The sequence below is a fragment of the Hemiscyllium ocellatum genome, chromosome 17, assembly GCF_020745735.1.
Source record: "Hemiscyllium ocellatum isolate sHemOce1 chromosome 17, sHemOce1.pat.X.cur, whole genome shotgun sequence".
Taxonomy (NCBI): Eukaryota; Metazoa; Chordata; class Chondrichthyes; order Orectolobiformes; family Hemiscylliidae; genus Hemiscyllium; species Hemiscyllium ocellatum.
Genome location: NC_083417.1, coordinates 115408 through 138615, shown reverse-complemented (window position 1 = coordinate 138615; position 23208 = coordinate 115408). Strand labels below are relative to the sequence as shown.

Sequence of the window (23208 nt, the reverse complement as noted above, 5' to 3'; positions counted from 1 at the left end):
CCTTCTCTAGTAGGTACATCCACATAATGATTCAGAAAATTGTCTTGTACACACTTACGAAATTCCTCTCCATCTAAACCTTTAACACTATGGCAGTCCCAGTCGGTGTTTGGAAAGTTAAAATCTCCTACCATAACCACACTATTATTCTTACAGATAGCTGGGATCTCCTTACAAGTTTGTTACTCAATTTCCTCTGACTATTGGGGGGTCTATAATACAATCCCAATAATGTGATTATCCCTTTCTTATTTCTCAGTTCCACCCAAATAACTTTCCTGGATGTATTTCCAGGAATATACTCCCTCAGCATAGCTGTAATGCTATCCCTTATCAAAAAGGCCACTCTCCCTCCTCTATTGCCTCCCTTTCTACCCTTTCTGTAGCATTTGTATCCTGGAACATTAAGCTGCCAGTCCTGCCCATCCCTGAGCCATGTTTCTGTAATTGATATGACATCCCTGTCCCATGTTCCTGACCATGCCCTGAGTTCATCTGCATTCCCTGTCAGGCCCTTTGCATTGAAATAAATGCAGTTTAATTTATTAGTCCTACCTTGTCCCTGCCTGCCCTGACTGTTTGACTCACTCCTGTTCTCAGTTGTACCCGTCTCAGATCGATCTCTTTCTTCACTATCTCCCAGGGTCCCACATTCTGCCCCCCACCCCCCACCTTACTAGTCTAAATCCTCCCAAGCAGTTCGAGCAAATTACCCTGCCAGTAGTCCCCTTCCAATTTAGGTGCAATCCGTCCTTCTTGTACAGGTCACTTCTACCCCAAAGGAGATTCCAATGATCCAAAAATGTGAATCCTTTTCCCATACACCAGCTCCTCAGCCATGCATTCATCTGCTCTATCCTCCTATTCCTGCCCTCACTCGCTCATAGCCCTCGGAGTAATCCAGATATTACTACTCTCAAGGATCTCCTTTTTAAATTTCTGCCTAACTCTCTGTAATCTCCCTTCAGAATCTCAACCTTTTCCCTTCCATTGTCGTTGGTTCCAATGTGGACAATGACCTCCTGCTGGCCCCTCTCCCCCGTGAGAACATTTTGCACCTCTCTAAGATATCCTTGATCCTGGCACAAGGGAAACAACACACCATTCTGCTTTTTCTCTGCTGGCCACAGAAACGTCTGTCTGTACCTCTGACTACAGAATCCCCTAACACAACTGACCTCTTGGAAGCCGATTAGATTAGATTTTAGATTAGACTTACAGTGTGGAAACAGGCCCTTCGGCCCAACAAGTCCACACCGACCCACCGAAGTGCAACCCACCCATACCCCTACATTTACCCCTTACCTAACACTACGGGCAATTTAGCATGGCCAATTCACCTGACCCGCACATCTTTGGACTGTGGGAGGAAACCGGAGCACCCGGAGGAAACCCACGCAGACACGGGGAGAACGTGCAAACTCCACACAGTCAGTCGCCTGAGTCAGGAATTGAACTCGGGTCTCAGGCGCTGTGAGGCAGCAGTGCTAACCACTGTGCCACCGTGCCGCCCACCGATGTACCCCTCGTTGCATTAGAGTCAGTCTCAATACCAGAAATTTGGCTGTTCGTACTACATTCCCCTGAGAATCCATCACCCCCTACTTTTTCCAAAAACAGCATCTTGTTTGAAATGGGTATATCCACAAAAGACTCCTGCACTAGCTGCCTACCGCTCTTACCCTTCCTGGAGTTAACCCATATATATGACTGTATCTGAGACTTTCCCCCCTTCCTGTAACTGCCATCCATCACATACTGTTGTTGCTGTTGCAAATTCCTCATCGCTTCTATCTGTCTCTCCAACCCATCCACTCGATCTGATAAGATTCACATCCAACAGCATTTATGGCAGATATAATCCGCTGTAACTCATAAGCTCTCTTTAAACTCCCACATCTGACAAGAAGCACATATCACTGCAAAGGCCATTTTTGCTCCTTCACAATCTACAGATCCCGAAAATAACACCATCTTATTCCTCTACAAACACTGCCCCAGGTTAAATTAATAGCTATGGCTTATATTTTAAGTTTAATCAAGTTACTTATCTCCAAAAACATATGATCAAGAAAGAATCCACTATACTCACTACTGCAGCCTTTCTCTTGGACAGACTTAAAAAACAATTAACTTATCTGATTCTGTGCTGTGAACTTCGCCTAACAGTTCCTCCAAGATTAATTGTGATAGATAGATACTGCCCATCATTCAGATTGGATTTCCATCAATCAGATTCCCTTGACCATCAGCTCTCTAAAGTCTCCTGTAGTTACATATTCAAATTTTATACATAGTCACTGGTCCTTTAGTAAATTGATGTCATTGTAGCAACACTAACCAGCGAGAATCTTTTGGAGATGGGATTTACTGAACACAGAGCCACATGGATTGGAGGGATTATTCACAATGATGCAGGCAGTTTTATCATCAATCAATGCTTCCATTTGTTTCAGATCAATTTCCCATGATCTCTCTGGCTGAAATAGTCAAAAAAAATTACAGTCAGTTTCTCATAATATAATATGAATATAGAGGATATAGGAAATATCAGAACTGAACACGCATAACTCACAGATAAGCAAGCATCTTTTTATGAAATATGGATATCACTGGTGAAGAACATAGGATTTAGGAATAGGAACAGGCCATTCAGCTCTTTGAGTCAATAAGACCATAACAGATCTAGTTGTCATTTCAACTCCACAAGCCTGTCTGCACCTCATTGCCCTTTCAAATTCTCATCTATCAATATCTATCTAACTTGATCTTAAGTAAATTCAATGACTTCGCTTCCACTTTTTTCAAGGGAAGGAAATTCCACAGACTAAGATCCCTTTGACAAATAAAATTTTATTTCCATCCACAATGTGAGATGTCTTATTCTTAAACTGGATCTCCCTATTCTAGTCTCTCCCATAAGATAAAACATTCCCTCAGAATTCACCCTGTCAAAAATTGCTCAAATTCTGTGTCATACAATTGTGCACTCCACAACCACCTGATGAAGGAGCAGCGCTCTGAAAGTTAATGCTTCCAATTAAATCTGTTGGACTATAACCTGGTGTTGTGTAATTTGTAACTTTGTACACCCCAGTCCAACACCAACATCTCCAAATCAAATCTTCTCAGGATCATATATGTAACACCTCTGATTCTTCTTACCTCAACCTATGAATCTTTCTTCAAAATGTATACCTTTCATCCTAAGAATGAGTTAAATAGTTCACCTCTGAACATTTAACACAGTTATATCCTTTGCCAAGTAAAGAGATAAAATAGTGCACAGTACTGCAGATGTGGTCTAACCAAGGCATTGTACAACTACAAGTAAAAAGTGAGGTCTGCAGATGCTGGAGATCAGAGCTGAAAATGTGTTGCTGGTTAAAGCACAGCAGGTCAGGCAGCATCCAAGGAACAGGAAATTCAACGTTTCGGGAATCCTGATGAAGGCTCTGGCCCGAAACGTCGAATTTCCTGTTCTTGGATGCTGCCTGACCTGCTGTGCTTTAACCAGCAACACATTTTCAGCATTGTACAACTACAGTAAAGTTTCTCTGCTTTTATGTTCCATTCCCTTTGCAATATTCTATTTGACTTCCTCAACAATTACTGTTGTGCACTAATTTTTTGTGGTTCATGTACAAAAACTTGCAGATTCCTCTGTATTTCAATTTTCTGCAATCTTCATTCATTTAAATACTAAACTGCGTTTCTTCCTGCCAACATTGACAAGGTCACATTTTCCCCAATTATACTCCATTTGACAAATGTTTGCCCACTCATTCAACCTATCTATATCCCTTTGCCTCTTCCTAACTATTCTTTTCTCACTTGTCTTAATGTCATCAGCAAATGTAGCTATGATACTTTAAATTGAAATATCCAAACTGTTGATATAATTTAGAAACAGTTGAGGGCACGGCACTGATTTGAGGTATTCCACTAATTATATAAGTTTGTCAACTCAAAATAGACCCATTTATCATTACCCTTTGCTTTCTGTTATCTAATCAATCCTTTTTCTATGCTAAAATGTTATCCAATGAATTCTTATTTTGTGTAGTAACCTTCGATATGCCACCTTGATTTATTGTTTCTTCAAAAACCTCTAATAGATTAGTTGAACATGATTTTCCTTACACAAAACCATGTTGGCTGTGCCAGATTTTCTAAGTGTTCTTTATAATCTCCACAATAATGAAATCTATTAATTTTCCTTTGACAGATGTAAGGTTAACTGTTGTATAGTTTCCTGCTTTGTCTCTCACTGAGATCTCCAGAATCTAAGAAATTTTGGAAGCTTATAACTAATGCCTCTGCTATATCTGCAATCTTTTCCCATAGGAAACTGGTCCAGTGATTTGTCAGGCTTAAGTTCCAATAATGTTTGCAGCACTTTTTTCCCTGGTGAATGATGGTTTTAAGCTCCTCCCTCCCATTCGCCTCTTGATTTTCAAGTGTCTTTGGGAAGTATTTCAAATTTTCTAAATATATCCTCTATTCCTGATTTTCCCGTAATAATTCCCTATACGCTATCTACAGGACCAACATTAACTTTCAATGTGTTCCTATTTGATATTTATAAAATGTCTAACTGCCTATTTTATATGATTAGTTACCTTTCTCTCATACACTAGTTTCTCCTTTATAATGTTTCTTTTCTAATCCTTTTAATCCTCATAATCTGTTCAATCCTCTGATTTACCACTAAGCTTCACAGAATTGTGCAGTAGAACATAGAACAGAGACATAGAATGTAGAACTGTACAGCACAGGAACTGGCCCTTTGGCCAAATTAAACTAATCTCTTCTGCTTGCCCTTGGTCCATATCCCTCCATTCCTTACATATTCATGTGCTTATCTAAAAGTTCCTTAAATGCACCTACTATACCTGCCTCCATCACGACCCCAGCAGTGCATTTCTGACTTCTACGATTGTCTGTGTAAAAAGCTTGCCCTTCATATCTCCTTTGAACTTTCCCCCTCCTAGCTTCAATGCATGATTTTATTTGATTTATTGTGGTCACATATCTACAGTGAAAAGGTTTTGTTTCATACAGTTCAGTCAGATCACAACAAACGAGGACACTATGACACAGATCATAGGGTGCTTAGACAGAGTGAAGTACACAAGGTTATGGCTACACAGGAGGTGCACAAAGCAAGATCAACATTATTTGAACTGAGAGAGGTCCACTCGGCAGTCTAATAACAGGATGGAAGAAGCTGTTCTTTAAATTGTTGGTGCATGTGTTCAAGCTTCTGTATCTTCTGCCTGATAGGAGAGATTGTAAGAGAGCGTTACCAGGGTGTGAGGAGTCTTTGATGATGTTGGCAGCCTTTCTGCAATACCGAGAAGTATAAATAGAATTTATGGAAGGAAGGTTGGCTTCCGTGATGGTCTGTGCACAGAGACTTCTGTAGTTTCTAACAGCCCTGAGCAGAGCAGTTGCCATACCTGGTTAGAATGCTTTCAATGTTGCATGTGTAAAGGTTGGTGAGGGTCCTTATGAACAGGCTGAATTTCTAAAGCCGCCTGAGGAAGAAGAGTAGTTGTTGTGCCTCCTTGACTGTCTCATCTATGTGGAAAGTCTGGGACTAATTATTGGTTATCATCACTCCTAGGAGCTTGATGCTCTTGACCATCTACATCTCAGCTCTGTGGAAGTAGATATAGGCATGTTTTCCTCTTTTCTTCCTGACGTCAATAATCAGTTCTTTTATTATGCCAACATTGGGAGATTATTATCATTGCACCATAATACTAAGCACTCTATTTCCTTCCTGTATTCCAACTCATCGTTGTTTGGTATCTGGATTACCATGGTGGTACTGTCAGCAAACTTATAGATGTCATTCGTATAGAATTTGACTACACAGTCTTGGGTGTACAGGCATTGGGAATAGGGTTGAGAATACAGCCTTGTGGGGCACCAGTATTGAGTGTTATTGTGGAGGAGGTGCTGTTGTCTATCTTCAAAGATTGCGGTCCGTTGGTCACAAAGCTGAGGATCCAATTGCAAAGGAGACAGCAGAGACTGAGGTCTTGGAATTTTGAGATTAGTCTAGTCATGTAGGGATTATGGTCTTGAAGGCGGAGCTGTAGTCAATGAGTAGGAGCCTGACATTGGTTACCTTGTTGTCCAGATGTTCCAGGGATGAGTGTACGCCTAGGGAAATGGCATCTGCTGTGGATCTGTTTCACTGTAGGCAAATTGTAGGGGATTAAGGCCATTACCAACCTCTTGAAGCACTTCATGATTATGGAAATCTGAACCATTTGGCGGTAAGCATTGAGATACTTTGAATGCCCTCTGATATTAGATATTTCAACTCTGGGACAAAGATTCTGACTGTCAACCCACAATTTTATAGACTTCTCTCAAGTCTACCCTCAGCCTCCACCACTACAACTGAATCTTTATAGTGTCCTCTTATGGCTCATACTCTCTAGGCCACATACCTACCTGGTAAACCTCTTCTGCACCCTCTCCAAATTCTCCACATATTTCCTATAATGTGGTGACCAGAATTGAAAGAAATACAATATTCTAAGTGTAGCCTAAGCAAAGTCTTATAAAGCTACAACGTGACATCCCTACCCTTGTATTCAGTTCCCCGAACAACAAAGGCAAGCATGCCATATGTCTTCTTTATCACCCTATCATTTTGAGCGACAACTTTCAAGGAGCTATGGACTTGAGCCCCAAGATCCTTCTGTACATCAGTGCTGTTCAGGGTCCTGCCATTAACCATGTGCTTTTCCTTAACATTTGACCTCCCAAAGTGCAGTACCTCACACTTACCTGGATTAAACTACAATTGCCATCTCTCCATGCATATCTGCAACTGATCCAAAACTCGCTGTATCCTTTGACAACCTTCTACACAATCCTTACTATCCCATCCATCTACATTTTCATCCAACTCATTTATATGTATCACAAACAGCAGAGGTCCCAGCATGGATCCCAGCAGAACACCACTAGTCATGGACCTGAGGCCAGAAAAAACAACTTTCAATCACTAGCATCTGCCTACTTTGGGCAAGCCAATTCTGATTCCATGCAGCCAAATCACCATGGATCCCATGCATCTTAATCTTCTGGATGCTCAACCTTCATCGATCACATTAGTCACCTTCTCGAAAAATTCAATTAAGTTCATAAAACATGACCTGCTCCTCACAAAGCCATACTGATTCTCCCTAATTAGGCCATGCTTTTTCTAAATGCACATAAATATGGAGAGATGATGGCCTACTGGTATTATTGCTGGACTGTTAATCCCAGATAATGTTCTGAGGACCTGAGTTCGAATCCTGCCATGGCAGATGATAGAGTTTGAATTCAATAAAAGTCTGAATTTAAAAGTCTAATGATGTCCATGAAACCATTGCCAAATGTTAGAAAACCCATCTAGTTCACTAATGTCCTTTAGGGAAGGAATGTCATGGTTATACTAAAAGAGGACATCTTGGAGGATTCATCCAATGAAGCCATATGAATAAAACTTACGTACAAGAAAGGAGCAATCACTATGATGGGGTTGTACTCAGGCCTCCCAATAGTTAACAGGTGATAGAAGAACAGATATGAAAGCAGGTCATAGAAAGATGTAAAAATAACAGGGTTTTGCCCTGGATGATTTTAACTTCCCCAATATCTACCAGGACTCCCTTAATGCTAGGGAATTCAATGGGGCAGAATTTGTGAAGTGAATCCCAAGAAAGCTTCTTGAATTAATATGTAGACAGTCCAACTAGGGAAGGGGTCACTAAACTTTGTGTTTGGGAATAAATCTGGCCAGGTGATCATAGTTTCAGTGGGGAAGCATTTACGAACAGTGATCATAATCACTAAGATAGTTGTGAATAAGAATAAGGATTAGACTGGTCCTTGGGTGTAAGTACTAAATTGTGAGAAGGCTAATTACAACAGTATTAAGCAGAAATTAGAGAAATTTGATGGGGCGATTGGGTGGGGGGGGGGGGGGGGAGGAGGAATGAATGCTGTTTGAGGGTGCATCCACATTTGACATATAGGAGACTTTTAAAGGTTTCAAGAAGTTTCTGCGAGGATGAAAGATGAGGATTGCAAAATTTAGGAGTCCCAAGTTTAGTCAAAAACAGAAAGTGAGAATATGTAAAGTTTGGGAAACTGAAACCAGACAAGGCCCTTGAGAAAACATAGAGAAAGCAGTATATTGAGCAACTTGGAATTAGGATGGCTAAAAGAGGCCATGCAAAGTCCTTGGCAAGTAGGATTAAAAAGAATCATGAAACATTTTATACATATATTTGTAATACAAGGGTATTTCTTTTATTATTCATTCACATGATGGGGTGTCACTGGCTGGGTCAATATTTTTTGCACATGCCTAATTTCCCAGACAACAGTTAAGACTCAACCATATTACTCTTCTGTAAAAACATATAGGCTAGATCGAGACAGGATGGAGATTTCCTTCATGGAGTCATAGAGATGTACAGCACGTTAAACAGACCCTTTGGTCCAACTTGACAATGCCGACCAGATATCCCACACAAAGGACCTCATCCACATCCTGTGTATCCATGCATAAATTACCTCCTTTGTCCTTAAGACCATAAGACCATAAGACATTGGAACAGAAATTAGGCTATTCAGCCCATTGGTTCTGCTCAATTCTGTCTTAGAGTAAAGGGAAGACCATTTAGAATAGAGATCAGGAGAAACTTCTTCAGCCAGAAAGTTTTGAATTTGTAGAATTCATTGCCACAGATGGCTGTGGAGGCCAGGTTATCTAGTATATTTAAAACAGAGATAGATAAATTCTTAATTGCCAAGGGGATCAAAGGAACGCACTGCCAGAGGGCATGGAAGAAACAGATATGTTAGCAAATTTTAAGAGGCATTTAGACAGACACATGTGCAGGCAGAGAATAGAAGATTAGAGCCATGTACAGACATATAGGATTAGTTTAATATTACATCATGGCCAGAGGGCCAGTTCCTGCACTGTACTGTTCTGTGCTAACAATTCAATGAACATTTTCCTGAGAATGCTGTATGCATTCAGATACAGAACTTTACTTATGCCTTTTTCTATCTTTGCAATCTTTAACCTGACCTGCTGGTGCATTATTACGTTTGTCTTCTCTGTCCATCTGTTCTGTCACACCCTGGTTATCATTACCCCAGTCACTGCCATGTTCAATGACCTAGTTATTTTCATCACATGACCCTTTTCTTCAGTGGCTTATTTAATGCCCATTCTGCTACTCTAGTTCAATGACTTGCAAGAACATGGATCCTAGCAAGGTTCAGATGAAATCTGTCCCACTTTCCCTGATATTGGTACTGGTGCTCAATGAATTGAAACCCATTTCTCCCACATCGATGCTTGACCCAACTGTTCATTCCTTTTGTCCTATTTGTTATAGTTCAATGCACTCCTTGCTCAGATAACAGTCAGGATATTATTACCTTTGAAGTTCAGCTTTTTAATTTAGCTTTGTAATTTACAGAATCATAAGACTATAAGAATCATAGAAATATTACAGCACAGAAAGAGACTTCTTGGCATATTCTGTCTGCCAGTCATGAAAACTTCCAGTTATTCTAATCCCAAATTCCAGCACTTGGTCTATATCCTTGCATTCTATGTATTTCAAGTGAACATCTAAATACTTCATAAATGTCTTGAGAGGTCCAACCTTTACCACCATTTTAGGCAGTGAGATCCTGATACCCAAAACCCTCCAGGTGAAATTTGTTTTCCTCAGATCCTCTCTAATCCTCCTACTCCTTTTGCAAAATTGTGCCTGTGGTAATTGACTAAGGGAAATAGTTTCTCCCTATCTACACTGTTAAGCCCTTCAGAACTTTGGACATCTCAATCTAAGGAGAATAACCCAAACTATCTTGTCTCATGCAGCTGGATCACTCCAAGCTAGGTAACATGCTGGTGAAGCTTTTCTGCACCCTTTCTAGTGAAGTATCATCCTTTGTATTGCAACTAGAGCTGCACCAGTACTCTTTCTGTGGCTCAGCTAACATTATATACAGTATAACGTCCTTGCTCTCATATTCAAAGCCTTGACTAAGAAAGACAAGTATCCCAAATGCCTTCTTAACTACTTTATCGACTCAAAGAACAAAGAACAATACAGCACAGGAATAGGCCCTTCACCCCTCCAAGCCTGTGCTGTCACATTTTTCTCTTCCATATTAAAACTGTCTTCACTTACAGGATCCGTTTCCCTCTATTCCATTCCTATCCATATATTCGTCCAGGTGCTTCTTGAATGCTGGTATTGTATGTGTTTTCATCACCATCTCTGGCAGAACATTCCAGGTACTCACCACTCTTTGTGTGAAAAACTTGCCTCTCACATCTTTTAAACATCCCCCCCTTGCACCTTGAACCTGTGTTACTTAGTAATTGACCCTTCCGCCCTGGGAAAAAGCCTCACACTTTCAACTCCATCCATGTCAATCACAATCTTATAAACTTCTCAACCTGATATAGACCTCAACATCCTCTATTCCAGTGAAAATAAACCAAGTCTATCCAAGTTTTCTTCATAGCTAAAATCCCCCATACCAGGCAACATCCTGGTAAACCTTTTCTGTACTTTCTCCAAAGCATCCACATCCTTCTGGTAGTGTGGTGACCAGAACCGTATGTAATATCCCAAGTGTGGCCTAACTAAAATTCTATAAAGCTGCAGCATAACTTATCTATCCTTATACTCCAATGCCCCTTCCGATGAAGGCAAGAATGCCATATGCATTTTTTACTACCTTATCTATCTGCACTGCCACTTTCAGTGATCTGTGGACCTGCACACCCAGATCCCTCAGCATATCAAAACTCCAAAGGGTTCTGCCATTCACTGTATAGTTTCCACCTGTACTTGACCTTCCAAAATGCATAGCCTCACATTTGTCTGGATTAAGCTCCATCTGCCACTTTTCAGCCATGACTTCAACTGTTCGTGATCTGCAGTCTCCTCTGACAATCCTCCTCACTATCTGCAACTCCACCATTTTTGTATCGTCTGCAAACGTACTAATTAGACCAACTATGTTTTCCTCTAAAGCATTTATGCAGATCACGAACAACAGAGATCCCAGCACTGATCCATGGAACACCACTCGTCACAACCCTAGTCTATTTCAAAAAGCATCCTTCCAGCACTACCCTCTATCTCCTATGACTAAGCCAGTTCTGTATCCATCTTGCCAGCTCACCCTGATACCATAGGACTTCACCTTTTGTGCCAGTCTGCCATGAGGGACCTTGTCAAAGGCTTTATTGAAGTCGAGGTAGACAACATCAACCACTTTTCCCTCATCAATCATCTTCATCACCTCGTCAATAAACCCGATCAAGTTAGTGAAGCACAATGTCGCTTGCACACAACCATGCTGTTTATCGCTAATCAATCCATTTGCTTCTGAATGCACATAGATCTTGTCCCTGAGAATCTTTTCCAATAATTTCCCTATCACTGAGGTGAGACTCACAATAATTTTCAGGATTATTCCTGCTGTCCTTCTTAAACTATGGGACAACATTGGCTATTCTCCAATTCTCTGGGACTCACCTGTGGGCAAAGAGGATACAAAGATGTCTGTCAATGCTCCAGCAATTTGTTCTCTTGCCTCCCTTAATATTCTGGGATAGATCCCATCAGGACCCGGGGACTTATCTAGATTAATACTTTTTAAGACGCAGAACACCTTTTCCTTTTTAATAGCAACTTGACTTCGAAATTCAACCTTCCCTTCCTTGAGACCATTCTCTACCAATTCCTTCTCTTTAGTGAATACTGACATAAAATATTCATTTACTCATCCTGTTGCCTTTAAAGATCTATGGATATGCACACGAGAGCGCCTCTGATTCTCTAAACTTCCTAGGGTCCTTAGTTGCTCATGCTCCTGAATGGAACTTCTTTCCTAGTCCTATCTATATCATTGGTAACCCCACGGTCCGTATTAACTGGATTTTGAAACCAAACAGCTGAACCGATAACACACATCTGATAGGCAACAACATTGAGTCATAGCTGCATGCTGGAATAGAGGCCATAACTTTTAGGAAGCTAGGAGGAGGTGGCCCTGTAAATTAATGATGTTACGAGCACAATGGACAAGAATGACCTAAAACAGGAAAACAGGATGTACAAGCAGTTTGTAGAGATGACAAATGATAAAAGTCATAAAGTCATGCAGTAATAGACTTTTACAGTACAGAATAAGGCCATTCGACCCATCATTTCTTATTGTTTCTAACCAGCTAGACCCATTTCCCACCCCAATCTCCTTTATCACTTTTAAATATATGTCCAGCTCCATTTTGAAAACTCCAATGGAATCTGCTTCCACCACTCTCCCAGGCAGCACATTCCAAATCCTAATAAGTCCCTGAGTAAAAAAGTTTCTCCTCATCTCACTCTTAGTTCTAGAACATAGAACATAGAACATAGAAAGATACAGCGCAGTACAGGCCCTTCGGCCCTCGATGTTGCGCCGACCGAATCCTACCTAACCTACACTAGCTCAATAACTTCCAAATGCCTATCCAATGCCCGCTTAAATGACCATAAAGAAGGAGAGTTCACCACTGCTACTGGCAGGGCATTCCATGAACTCACAACCCGCTGTGTAAAGAATCTACCCCTAACATCTGTCCTATACCTACCACCCCTTAATTTAAAGCTGTGTCCCCTAGTATCACCTGACTCCATTAGCGGTAAAAGGTTCTCAGTGTCGACCCTATCTAAACCCCTAATCATCTTATACACCTCTATCAAATCTCCCCTAAACCTTCTCTTTTCCAATGAGAACAGCCCCAAGTGCCTCAGCCTTTCCTCATAAGATTTTCCTACCATTCCAGGCAACATCCTGGTAAACCTCCTCTGCACTCGTTCCAATGCCTCCACATCCTTCCTATAGTATGGCGACCAAAACTGCACACAATACTCCAGATGAGGCCGCACCAGAGTCTTATACAGTTGCAACATGACCTCAGGACTCCGGAACTCAATTCCTCTACCAATAAAGCCCAGTACACCATATGCCTTCCTCACAGCACTATTTACCTGGGTGGCAACTTTCAGAGATCTGTGTACATGGACACCAAGATCCCTCTGCTCATCCACACTACCAAGTAGCCTACCATTAGCCCAGTAATCCATCTTCTTGTTACTCCTACCAAAGTGAATGACTTCACACTTAGCTACATTGAATTCCATTTGCCACATTTCTGCCCAGCTCTGTAACTTATCTATATCCCGCTGTAACCTACCACTTCCTTCCTCACTATCCACAACTCCACCGACTTTTGTGTCATAAGCAAACTTGCTTACCCAGCTTTCAAGCCCTTCCTCTAGATCATTTATAAAGATAACAAAAAGCAATGGTCCCAAAACAGATCCTTGTGGTACACCGCTAGTAACTGCACTCCAAAATGAACATAGTCCATCCACTACTACCCTCTGTCTCCTTCCAGCCAGCCAATTCCTAATCCAAACCTCTAATGTATCCTCAATGCCATACCTCCGTAGTTTTAGCATTAGCCTACCATGGGGAACCTTATCGAACGCCTTACTAAAATCCATATACACAACATCTACTGCTTTACCCTCGTCCACTTCCTTAGTCACCTTCTCAAAGAACTCAATAAGGTTTGTGAGGCACGACCTGCCCTTCACAAAACCATGCTGGCTATCCTTGATCACGTTATTCCTATCCAGATGTTCATAAATCTTATCCCTTACCATTCTCTCTAAGACTTTGCCCACCACTGAAGTCAGACTCACTGGCCTATAGTTACTAGGGCTATCCCTACTCCCTTTCTTGAACAAGGGGACCACATTCGCTATCCTCCAGTCCTCTGGTACTATTCCCGTTGACAATGACGACATAAAAATCCAGGCCAATGGCTCTGCTATCTCCTCCCTAGCTTCCCATAGGATCCTAGGGTAAATGCCATCAGGCCCAGGAGACTTATCTATTTTCATCCTCTCCAATATTCCCAGAACCTCTTCCCTGCATATTTCCAGGCCATCCATTCTAATCATTTGTGACTCCATATTCACATCAGCAACAGTGTCCTGTTCCTGAGTGAATACTGATGAAAAGTATTGATTTAGTGTCTCTCCAATCTCCTCCGCCTCCACACACAACTTCCCACTACTATCCTTGACTGGACCGATACCTACCCTAATCATCCTTTTATTCCTGACATACCTATAGAAAGCCTTTGGGTTTTCCCTAATCCTACCAGCTAAAGACTTTTCATGTCCCCTTCTCGCTTCTCTTAGCTCTCTCTTTAGATCCTTCCTGGCTACCTTATAACTCTCTATCGCCCCAACTGAACCTTCACGCCTCATCTTTACATATGCCGCCTTCTTCCCTTTCACAAGGGATTCCAATTCCTTACTAAACCACGGCTGCCTCACAAGGCCCTTTACACCATGCCTGACTGGTACATACTTATCGAGGACACGTAGTAGCTGCTCCTTGAACAATCCCCACATCTCATTAGTGTTCTTCTCTTGAAGCCTGTTTTTCCAATCCACACATCCTAAGTCATGCCTCACTGCATCATAATTTCCCTGCCCCCAGCTATAACTCTTACCCTGCGGCGCACACTTATCCCTCTCCATCACTAAAGTAAAAGTCACCGAGTTGTGGTCACTGTCCCCGAAGTGCTCACCTACCTCCAAGTCTAACACCTGGCCTGGTTCATTACCTTGAACCAAATCCAGTATAGCCTCACCTCTTGTTGGCCTATCTACATATTGTGTCAGGAAACCCTCCTGCACACATTGGACAAACACCGACCCATCTAATGAACTCGAGCTATAGCTCTCCCAGTCAATATCTGGGAAGTTAAAGTCCCCCATAACAACCACCCTGCTACCTTCACTCTTTTCCTGAATCATCCTCGCAATATTATCCTCTACTTCTCTAGGACTATTAGGAGGCCTGTAGAAAACACCTAACAGGGTGACCTCACCTTTCCTATTTCTAACCTCAGCCCAAACTACCTCAGATGGCAAGTCCTCTTCCATCGTCCATTCCACTGCTGTAATACTATCTTTGACAAGTAATGCCACACCTCCCCCTTTTTTACCCCCATGTCTGATCCTACTAAAACATTTAAACCCTGGAACCTGCAACAGCCATTCTTGTCCCTGTTCTACCCACGTCTCTGTAATGGCCACAACATCGAAGTCCCAGGTACCAACCCACGCTGCAAGTTCACCTACCTTATTTCTTATACTTCTGGCATTAAAGTATATTCTCTTACTGACAATCTTGAAATTGTGACCTCTTAATTACTGACATACCAATAAATGGAAACAGAATGTCCTTCTTAACTCTGTCAGAATTATTCATAATCTTGAACACTTCAATAAGGTCACCTCTTAATCTTCTCTGCTCCAAGGAGAATGAACTCAATCTCTTTAATCTTTTCTTGTATTTAAAAACCTTATCTAAAAACTGCTACAGCGGGCGCACAGAGAGGGGAGCCAGAAGGTAAGTGGAGACCAGTTTAAATTAACGTTTTTCTTTTCGCAGTCTGTGTTTTCTTTCAACTAGGAGCGGGAACCCGGAAGTCGTCAACAGAGGCTTCTGGGAAGGTAAGAACTTTGAGTGGAGAAGGAACTCGAGACACTACACGTGTAGTGTCTCCTACTCTCCCTCCTCCTCTAACCTAAAAAAAAGGACTCAGTCGGCTGAACAGGTAAGCTACTTAGTGTTCTTGTTTTGGAGACTAAGTGTAGAGTTATGGCAGCGCAGGCAGTGGAACGTTCCTCCTGCAGGATGTTTGAGGTAGGGGTGACCACTGATGCTCCTGCCAACTTCACCTGCAGGAAGTGCAGCCAGCTCCAGCTCCTCACAGACAGCGTAAGGGAACTGGAGCTGGAGTTGGATGAACTGAGGATTATTCGAGAGGCTGAGAGGGTGATAGATAGAAGCTACAAGATCATAGTTACGCCAGAGAACAGAGGTAGCTGGGTAACATATAGAGGTGGGAAGGGGAGGAAGCAGGCAGTGCAGGGGTCCCCTGTGGTCGTTCCCCTCAACAATAAGTATACTGCTTTGGATACTGTTGGGGGGGATGGCCTAGCAGAGGTAAGCTGCAGTGACCGGGTCTCTGGCACGAGGTCCGGCTCTGAGGCTCAGAAGGGAAAGGGGGAGAGGTGGAGAGCGCTAGTTATAGGAGCCTCTATAATTAGAGGGACAGACGGGCGGTTCTGTGGACATGGGCGAGACCCTCGGATGGTTTGTTGCCTCCCGGGTGCCAGGGTCTGAGACAGCTCGGACCGTGTCTTCAGAATCCTTAAGGGGGAGGATGTGCAGCCAGAAGTCGTGGTGCACATTGGCACAAACGACATAGGTAGGAAGAGGGGTGGGGAGATCATTCAGGAGCTCAAGGAGTTAGGCTGGAAGCTAAAAGCTAGGACGGACAGAGTCATCATCTCTGGGTTGTTGCCGGTGCCACGTGACAGTGAGGCAAGGAATAGGGAGAGAGTGCAGTTGAACACGTGGCTGCAAGGATGGTGTAGGAGGGAGGGCTTCAGGTATTTGGACAATTGGACTGCATTCTGGGGAAGGTGGGACCTGTACAAGCAGGACGGGTTGCACCTGAACCTGGGAGGTAGGTTTGCTTGCACTCTTTGGAGGGGTTTAAACTAATTTGGCAGGGGGATGGGATCCGGACTTGTAGTCCAGCAAGTAGGTTCGCTGTTTTTCAGGATGTCCAAGAATGTAGGGAGGCTGTGGAGAAGGTAGCACTGACAGGGAACACTTGCGGACACAAGGATGGGCTCTAGTGTGTATACTTCAACACAAGGAGTATCAGAAATAAGGTGGGTGAACTTAAGGCGTGGATCGGTACCTGGGACTACGATGTTGTGGCCATCATGGAAACGTGGATAGATGAGGGACAGGAATGGTTGTTGGAGGTTTCTGGTTACAGATGTTTCAGTAAGATTAGGGGGTTGGTAAAAAAGGAGGGGGGTGGGATGGCGTTGCTAATTAGAAATGGTATAATGGCTGCAGAAAGGCAGTTCGAGGGGACCTGCCTTTGGAGGTAGTATGGGTTGAAGTCAGAAATAGGAAAGGAGCAGTCACCTTGCTGGGTGTTTACTATAGGCCCCCCAATAGCTGCAGAGATGTGGAGAAACAGATTGGGAAACACAGATTTTGGAAAGGTGCAGAAGCCACAGGGTAGTAGTCATGGGCGATTTCAACTTCCCAAATATTGATTGGAAGCTCTTTAGATCAAGTAGATTGGACGGGGCAGTGTTTGTGCAGTGTGTCCAGGAAGCTTTTCTAACTCAGTATGTAGATTGTCCGACCAGAGGGAGGCCATATTGAATTTGGTACTTGGTAACGAACCGGGACAAGTGATGGGCTTGTTAGTGGGTGAGCATTTTGGTGATGGTGACCACAATTCTGTGACTTTTACCTTGGTTATGGAGAGAGATAGATGCGTGCAACAGGGCAGGTTTTACAATTGGGGGAAGGGTAAATACGATGCTGCAAGACAGGATCTGAGGAGCATAAATTGGGTGCATAGGCTGTCAGGGAAGGATGTCGTTGAAATGTGGGAACTTTTTCAAGGAACAGGTACGACATGTCCTTGATATGTATGTACCTGTCAGCCTGGAAAGAGATGGTCGTGTGAGGGAACCTTGGTTGACGAGGGAGGTTGAATGTCTTGTAAGGAGGAAGAAGGAGGCTTACATAAGGTTGAGGAAACAAGGTTCAGACAGAGCTTTGGAGGGATACAGGATAGCCAGGAGGGAGCTGAAGAAAGAGATTAGGAGAGCTAAGAGAGGGCATGAAAAATCTTTGGCGGGTAGGATCAAGGATAACCCCAAGACCTTTTATGCATATGTGAGAAACATGAGAATGACGAGAACGAGGGTAGATCCGATCAAGGACAGTAGTGGGAGACTGTGTATTGAGTCGGAAGAGATAGGAGAGGTCTTGAATGAGTACTTTTCTTCAGTATTTACAAATGAGAAGGACCGTATTGTTGAAGAGGAGAGTATGAAACGGACTGGTAAGCTAGAGGAGATACTTGTTAGGAAGGAAGATGTGTTAGGCATTTTGAAAAACTTGAGGATAGACATGTCCCCGGGCCTGACGGGATATATCCTAGGATTATGTGGGAAGCAAGAGAGGAAATTGCAGAACCGTTGGCAATGATCTTTTCGTCTTCACTGTCAATGGGTGTGGTGCCAGGGGACTGGAGAGTAGCGAATGTTGTGCCCCTGTTCAAAAAAGGCAATAGGAATAACCCCAGGAATTACAGGCCAGTTAGTCTTACTTCGGTGGTAGGCAAAGTAATGGAAAGGGTACTGAGGGATAGGATTTATGAGTATCTGGAAAGACACTGCTTGATTAGGGGCAGCCAGCACGGATTTGTGAGGGGTAGGTCTTGCCTTACAAGTCTTACTGAATTCTTTGAGGAGGTGACCAAGCATGTGGATGAGGGTAGAGCAGTGGATGTAGTGTACACGGATTTTAGTAAGGCATTGGATCAGGTTCCCCATGGTAGGCTTATGCGGAAAGTCAGGAGGCATGGGATAGTGGGAAATTTGGCAAGTTGGATAGAGAACTGGCTAACCGATCGAAGTCAGAGAGTGATGGTAGATGGTAAATATTCAGCCTGGAGCCCAGTTACAAGTGGAGTTCCACAGGGATCAGTTCTGGGTCCTCTGCTGTTTGTAATTTTTATTAATGACTTGGAAAAGGGAGTCGAAGGGTGGATCAGTAAATTTGCAGACGATACGAAGATTGGTGGAGTTTTGGATAGTGAGGAGGGCTGTTTTCAGCTGCAAAGGGACTTAGATATAATGCAGAGCTGAGCTGAGGAGTGGCAGATGGAGTTCAACCCTGTCAAGTGTGAGGTTGTCCATTTTGGAAGGACAAATAAGAATGCAGAATACAGGGTTAACGGTAGGGTTCTTAGTCAGGTGGAGGAACAGAGGGATCTTGGGGTCTATGTACATAGATCTTTGAAAGTTGCCACTCAGGTGGATAGAACTTGTAAGTAGGCCTATGGTGTATTAGCGTTCATTAGCAGAGGGATTGAATTCAAGAGTCGTGAGGTGATGTTGCAGCTGTATAAGACCTTGGTAAGGCCACATTTGGAGTACTGTGCGCAGTTCTGGTCGCCTCATTTTAGGAAAGATGTGGAAGCTTTGGAGAGGGTGCAGAGGAGATTTACCAGGCTGTTGCCTGGAATGGAGAAGAGGGCGTACGAGGATAGGTTGAGAGTGCTAGGCCTTTTCTCATTGGAACGGCGAAGGATGAGGGGTGACTTGTTAGAGGTTTATAAGATGATCAGAGGAACAGATAGAGTAGATAGTCAGAGACTTTTTCCCCGGGTACAACAGAGTGTTACAAGGGGACATAAATTTAAGGTGAAGGGTGGAAAGTATAGGGAGGATGTCAGGGGTAGGTTCTTTACCCAGACAGTGGTGGGGACATGGAATGCGCTGCCTGTGGGAGTGGCAGAGTCAGAATCATTGGTTACCTTTAAGCAGCAATTGGATAGGTACATGGATAGGTGCTTAAGCTAGGACAAATGTTCGGCACAACATCGTGGGCCGAAGGGCCTGTTCTGTGCTGCATGGTTCTATGTTCTATGTTCTATCAAATGCTTTCTGAAAGTTCAAATGTACAACATCCACAGCACTACCCTCCTCCACTGTCTGTGTCACCTGTCGAAGAACTTCACTGTGACCACAAGGATTAGTGCTGGGTCCTCTACTTTTCATCATTCATATAAATGATTTGGATGCGAGCATAAGAGGTATAGTTAGTAAGTTTGCAGATGACACCAAAATTGGAAGAGTATTGGACAGTGAAGAAAGTTACCTCAGATTACAACAGGATCTGGACCAGATGGGCCAATGGGCTGAGAAGTGGCAGATGAAATTTAATTCAGATAAATGTGAGGTGCTGGATTTTAGGAAAGCACATTTTAGCAGGACTTATACACTAAATGGTAAGGTCCTAGGGAGGATTGCTGAACAAAGAAACCTTAGAGTGCAGGTTCATAGCTCCTTGAAAGTGGAGTCGCAGGTAGATAGGATAGTGAAGAAGGCATTGGTATGCTTTCCTTTATTGGTCAGAGTATTGAGTACAGGAGTTGGGAGGTCATGTTGTGGCTGTATAGGACATTGGTTAGGCCACTGTTGGAATATTACATGCAAATTTGGTTTCCTTCCTATCGGAAAGATGTTGTGAAACTTGAAAGGGTTCAGAAAAGATTTACAAAAATGTTGCCAAGGTTGGAGGATCTGAGCTACAGGGAGAGGCTGAACAGACTGGGGCTGTTTTCCCTGGAGCATCGGAGGCTGAGGGGTGACCTTATAGAGGTTTACAAAATTATGAGGGGCGTGGATAGGATAAATAGATAAAGTCTTTTCCCTCGGGTGGTGGAGTCCAGAACTAGAGGGCATAGGTTTAGGGTGAGAGGGAAAAGATATAAAAGAGACCTAAGGGGCAATGTTTTCACACAGTGGGTGGTACATGTATGGAATGAGCTGCCAGAAGAAATGGTGGAGGCTGGTACAATTGCAACATTTAAGAGGCATTTGGATGGGTATATGAATAGGAAAGGTTTGGAGGGATATGGGCCAGGTGCTGACAGGTGGGACTAGATTGGGTTGGGATATCTGGTCAGCATGGACAGGTTAGACCGAAGGTTCTGTTTTCATGCTGTACATCTCTATGACTCTATGATGCTATAATTAAATTTTAGAGATGACCTGCCTTTGATAAAGCCATGTTAATTGTCTACTATTGTTATTTTTCTCTTTTGTCTATATTTATCTTATCCTATATCATGGTCTCCATCGACTTTCCCACCACTCATGTCAAGCTGACAGGTTTCTAATTCCCTGGAGTGTCCTTTGTCCCTTTCTTAAACAACGGTGTCATGTTTGCAATCCTCCAATTGCTTGGGACTAATCCTACCTTCAGACAGGCCTGGAAACTTTCTGACAATGGCTCCACAATTTCCTCCTTTAACTCTCCCAGCGATCTAGGATACATTGCATTCAGTCTGGGAGACTTTACCATGAGTGCTACCAGCCTTTAACTAGGCCAGTATGTATTGTGCTTAGCTTGCACCCTATTTATTTCCTTTTTGAAATTCTCAAATTTTCCATCTACTGTTTTATCCACCCAAAAGCATTTTCAATCCCCATGATCCAGTTAAACTTTTAGACACCAAAAATCTGCCCTTTTCCAGTCTGGAATCTTAATCATTGACTGATTTTTATCCTTTTCCAATATGACATTGCAATTTATTATGTTATGATCACTTAGCCTTCCTCATTTCCTAAGACCAAATTCAGCACAGCCCCTTCCCTGGTGGATCTGGAAATTTCCTGTTCCAGAATGTTCTCCTGCACATATTACAAGAATTTCTCCTCTTCCATGCTTCCCACTCTACCTTTTTTCCACAGGGGTAATAGAAATCACCACCTATTTCCACAATCTGCGTAGAAATGTTCCCGTCTCCTTCCTCCCCACTAACTGGAGGTCAATAATAAATGGCCAACAAGCTCACTGATCTCTTCCTGTTTCACACCTCCAGTGAAAGTAGTATACAGCCCCATTAACAGGCAGAAAATGAGGATGTAAATGAAGAGATAGCGGGATCTTGGCAGAAAGACAAGGCAATATTCGTAGACAATTTTAATCTACACATAAACTGGTCCAAAAGATATAACAACACCTCTTCTTCCTCAGGAGGCTAAGGAAATTTGGCATGTCCACAAGGACTAGGAGAAAGTGAGAAAGTGGAGAAAGTGAGGACTGCAGATGCTGGAGATCAGAGTTGAGTGTGCTCCTCGGATGCTGCCTGAGATGCTGTGCTTTTCCAGCACCACACTCTTGACGTCCACAAGGACCCTCACCAGCTTTTATAGATGCACCATAGTAAGCATATTATCTGGATACATCATGTCTCGGTAGGGCAACTATGTTGCCCAGGACTGTAAGAAACTACAGAAAGTTGTAAACTTAGCCCAGACCATCATGCAAATGAATCTCCCATCCATCTACTCTCTCTATACTTCTGTTTGCAGTGAAAAGACAGCCAACATTATCACCCTAGGTATAATCTCTTTCAACCCCTTCCAACAGGCAGAAGATATAAAAGCATAAACACATACCAACAGGTTCAAGAACAGCTTCTTCCCTGCTGTTATTAAGCTTACCAATGGGCCTCTCAAATTTCAAATCAAATGTTGATCTTGCTTTTTGTACATCTCCCGTGCAACCGCAACTTTGTATGCCTTGCTTTGTTCAATCACCTGTGATATATATGTCCTTGTATGTTATGATCTGCTTGCACTACATGCAAAACAAAACTTTTCACTGTACTTAGGTACATGTGACAATAATAAATCAAATCAACTGGAAGAAAATAAATTAGCAAAGGGAGCCAAGCTGAGTAGTTCATAAAATGTTCTTAGGACAGTTTCTTGGCACAGCATGTTCTGGAGCTGGCCAGATAGCAGACTATACTAGTGTCATTTTGTGCAATGAGGTAGTAATAATCTCATAGTGAAGGTGCCCGAAGGTGGCAGAGATCATAATATGATTGACTTTACATTCAGTTTGAGGAATAGAGCAGTATGTCAAGACTAACATTTTAAAGTTAACTAAGGGCAATGATGAGACAGTGGAAGCTAGGCTGGCTAAAGTGAACTGGGAAATTAGTTTAAAGAATAGGTCCATGGAGAAGCAGTGGAGATATTTATGTGGCTATTTCAGAATACACAGAATAGATAAATTCCAACAAGTAAGTGGAAGATGTGGCTAATGAAAGTTAAAATTGGGTTCAAGTTTAAAGAAAGAGCATAATGTTATCATGGAATCTCTTTGGCCCAACAAGTCCACACCAACCCTGCAAAGAATAACTCACCCAGACTCATTCCCCAACTACTCTACGTTTACCCCAGACTAACCTACACATCCCTGAACACTACGGGCAGTTTATCATAGTTAATTCACCCAATCTGCACATCTTTGAATTGCAGGAGGAAACTCTTGCAGAGACAGGGAGAATGTGCAAACTCCACACAGACAGTCGTCTGAGGCAGGAGTCAAACCTGAGTCCCTGGCACTGTAAGGCAACAACAAATTAGAGAATCATTGGCTCCC

General features: G+C 42.8%; 1 protein-coding gene across 1 annotated transcript in view; it reads right to left on the bottom strand.

Annotated features, from left to right (window-relative positions):
• tat (tyrosine aminotransferase) overlaps positions 1-23208 on the bottom strand; it is an 85915-nt gene that overhangs the window by 50235 nt on the left and 12472 nt on the right. The window contains exon 5 of the mRNA XM_060837885.1: positions 2342-2480. Coding sequence (XP_060693868.1) covers positions 2342-2480 — 139 coding nt within the window. The remainder of the gene's footprint in view (positions 1-2341; positions 2481-23208) is intronic.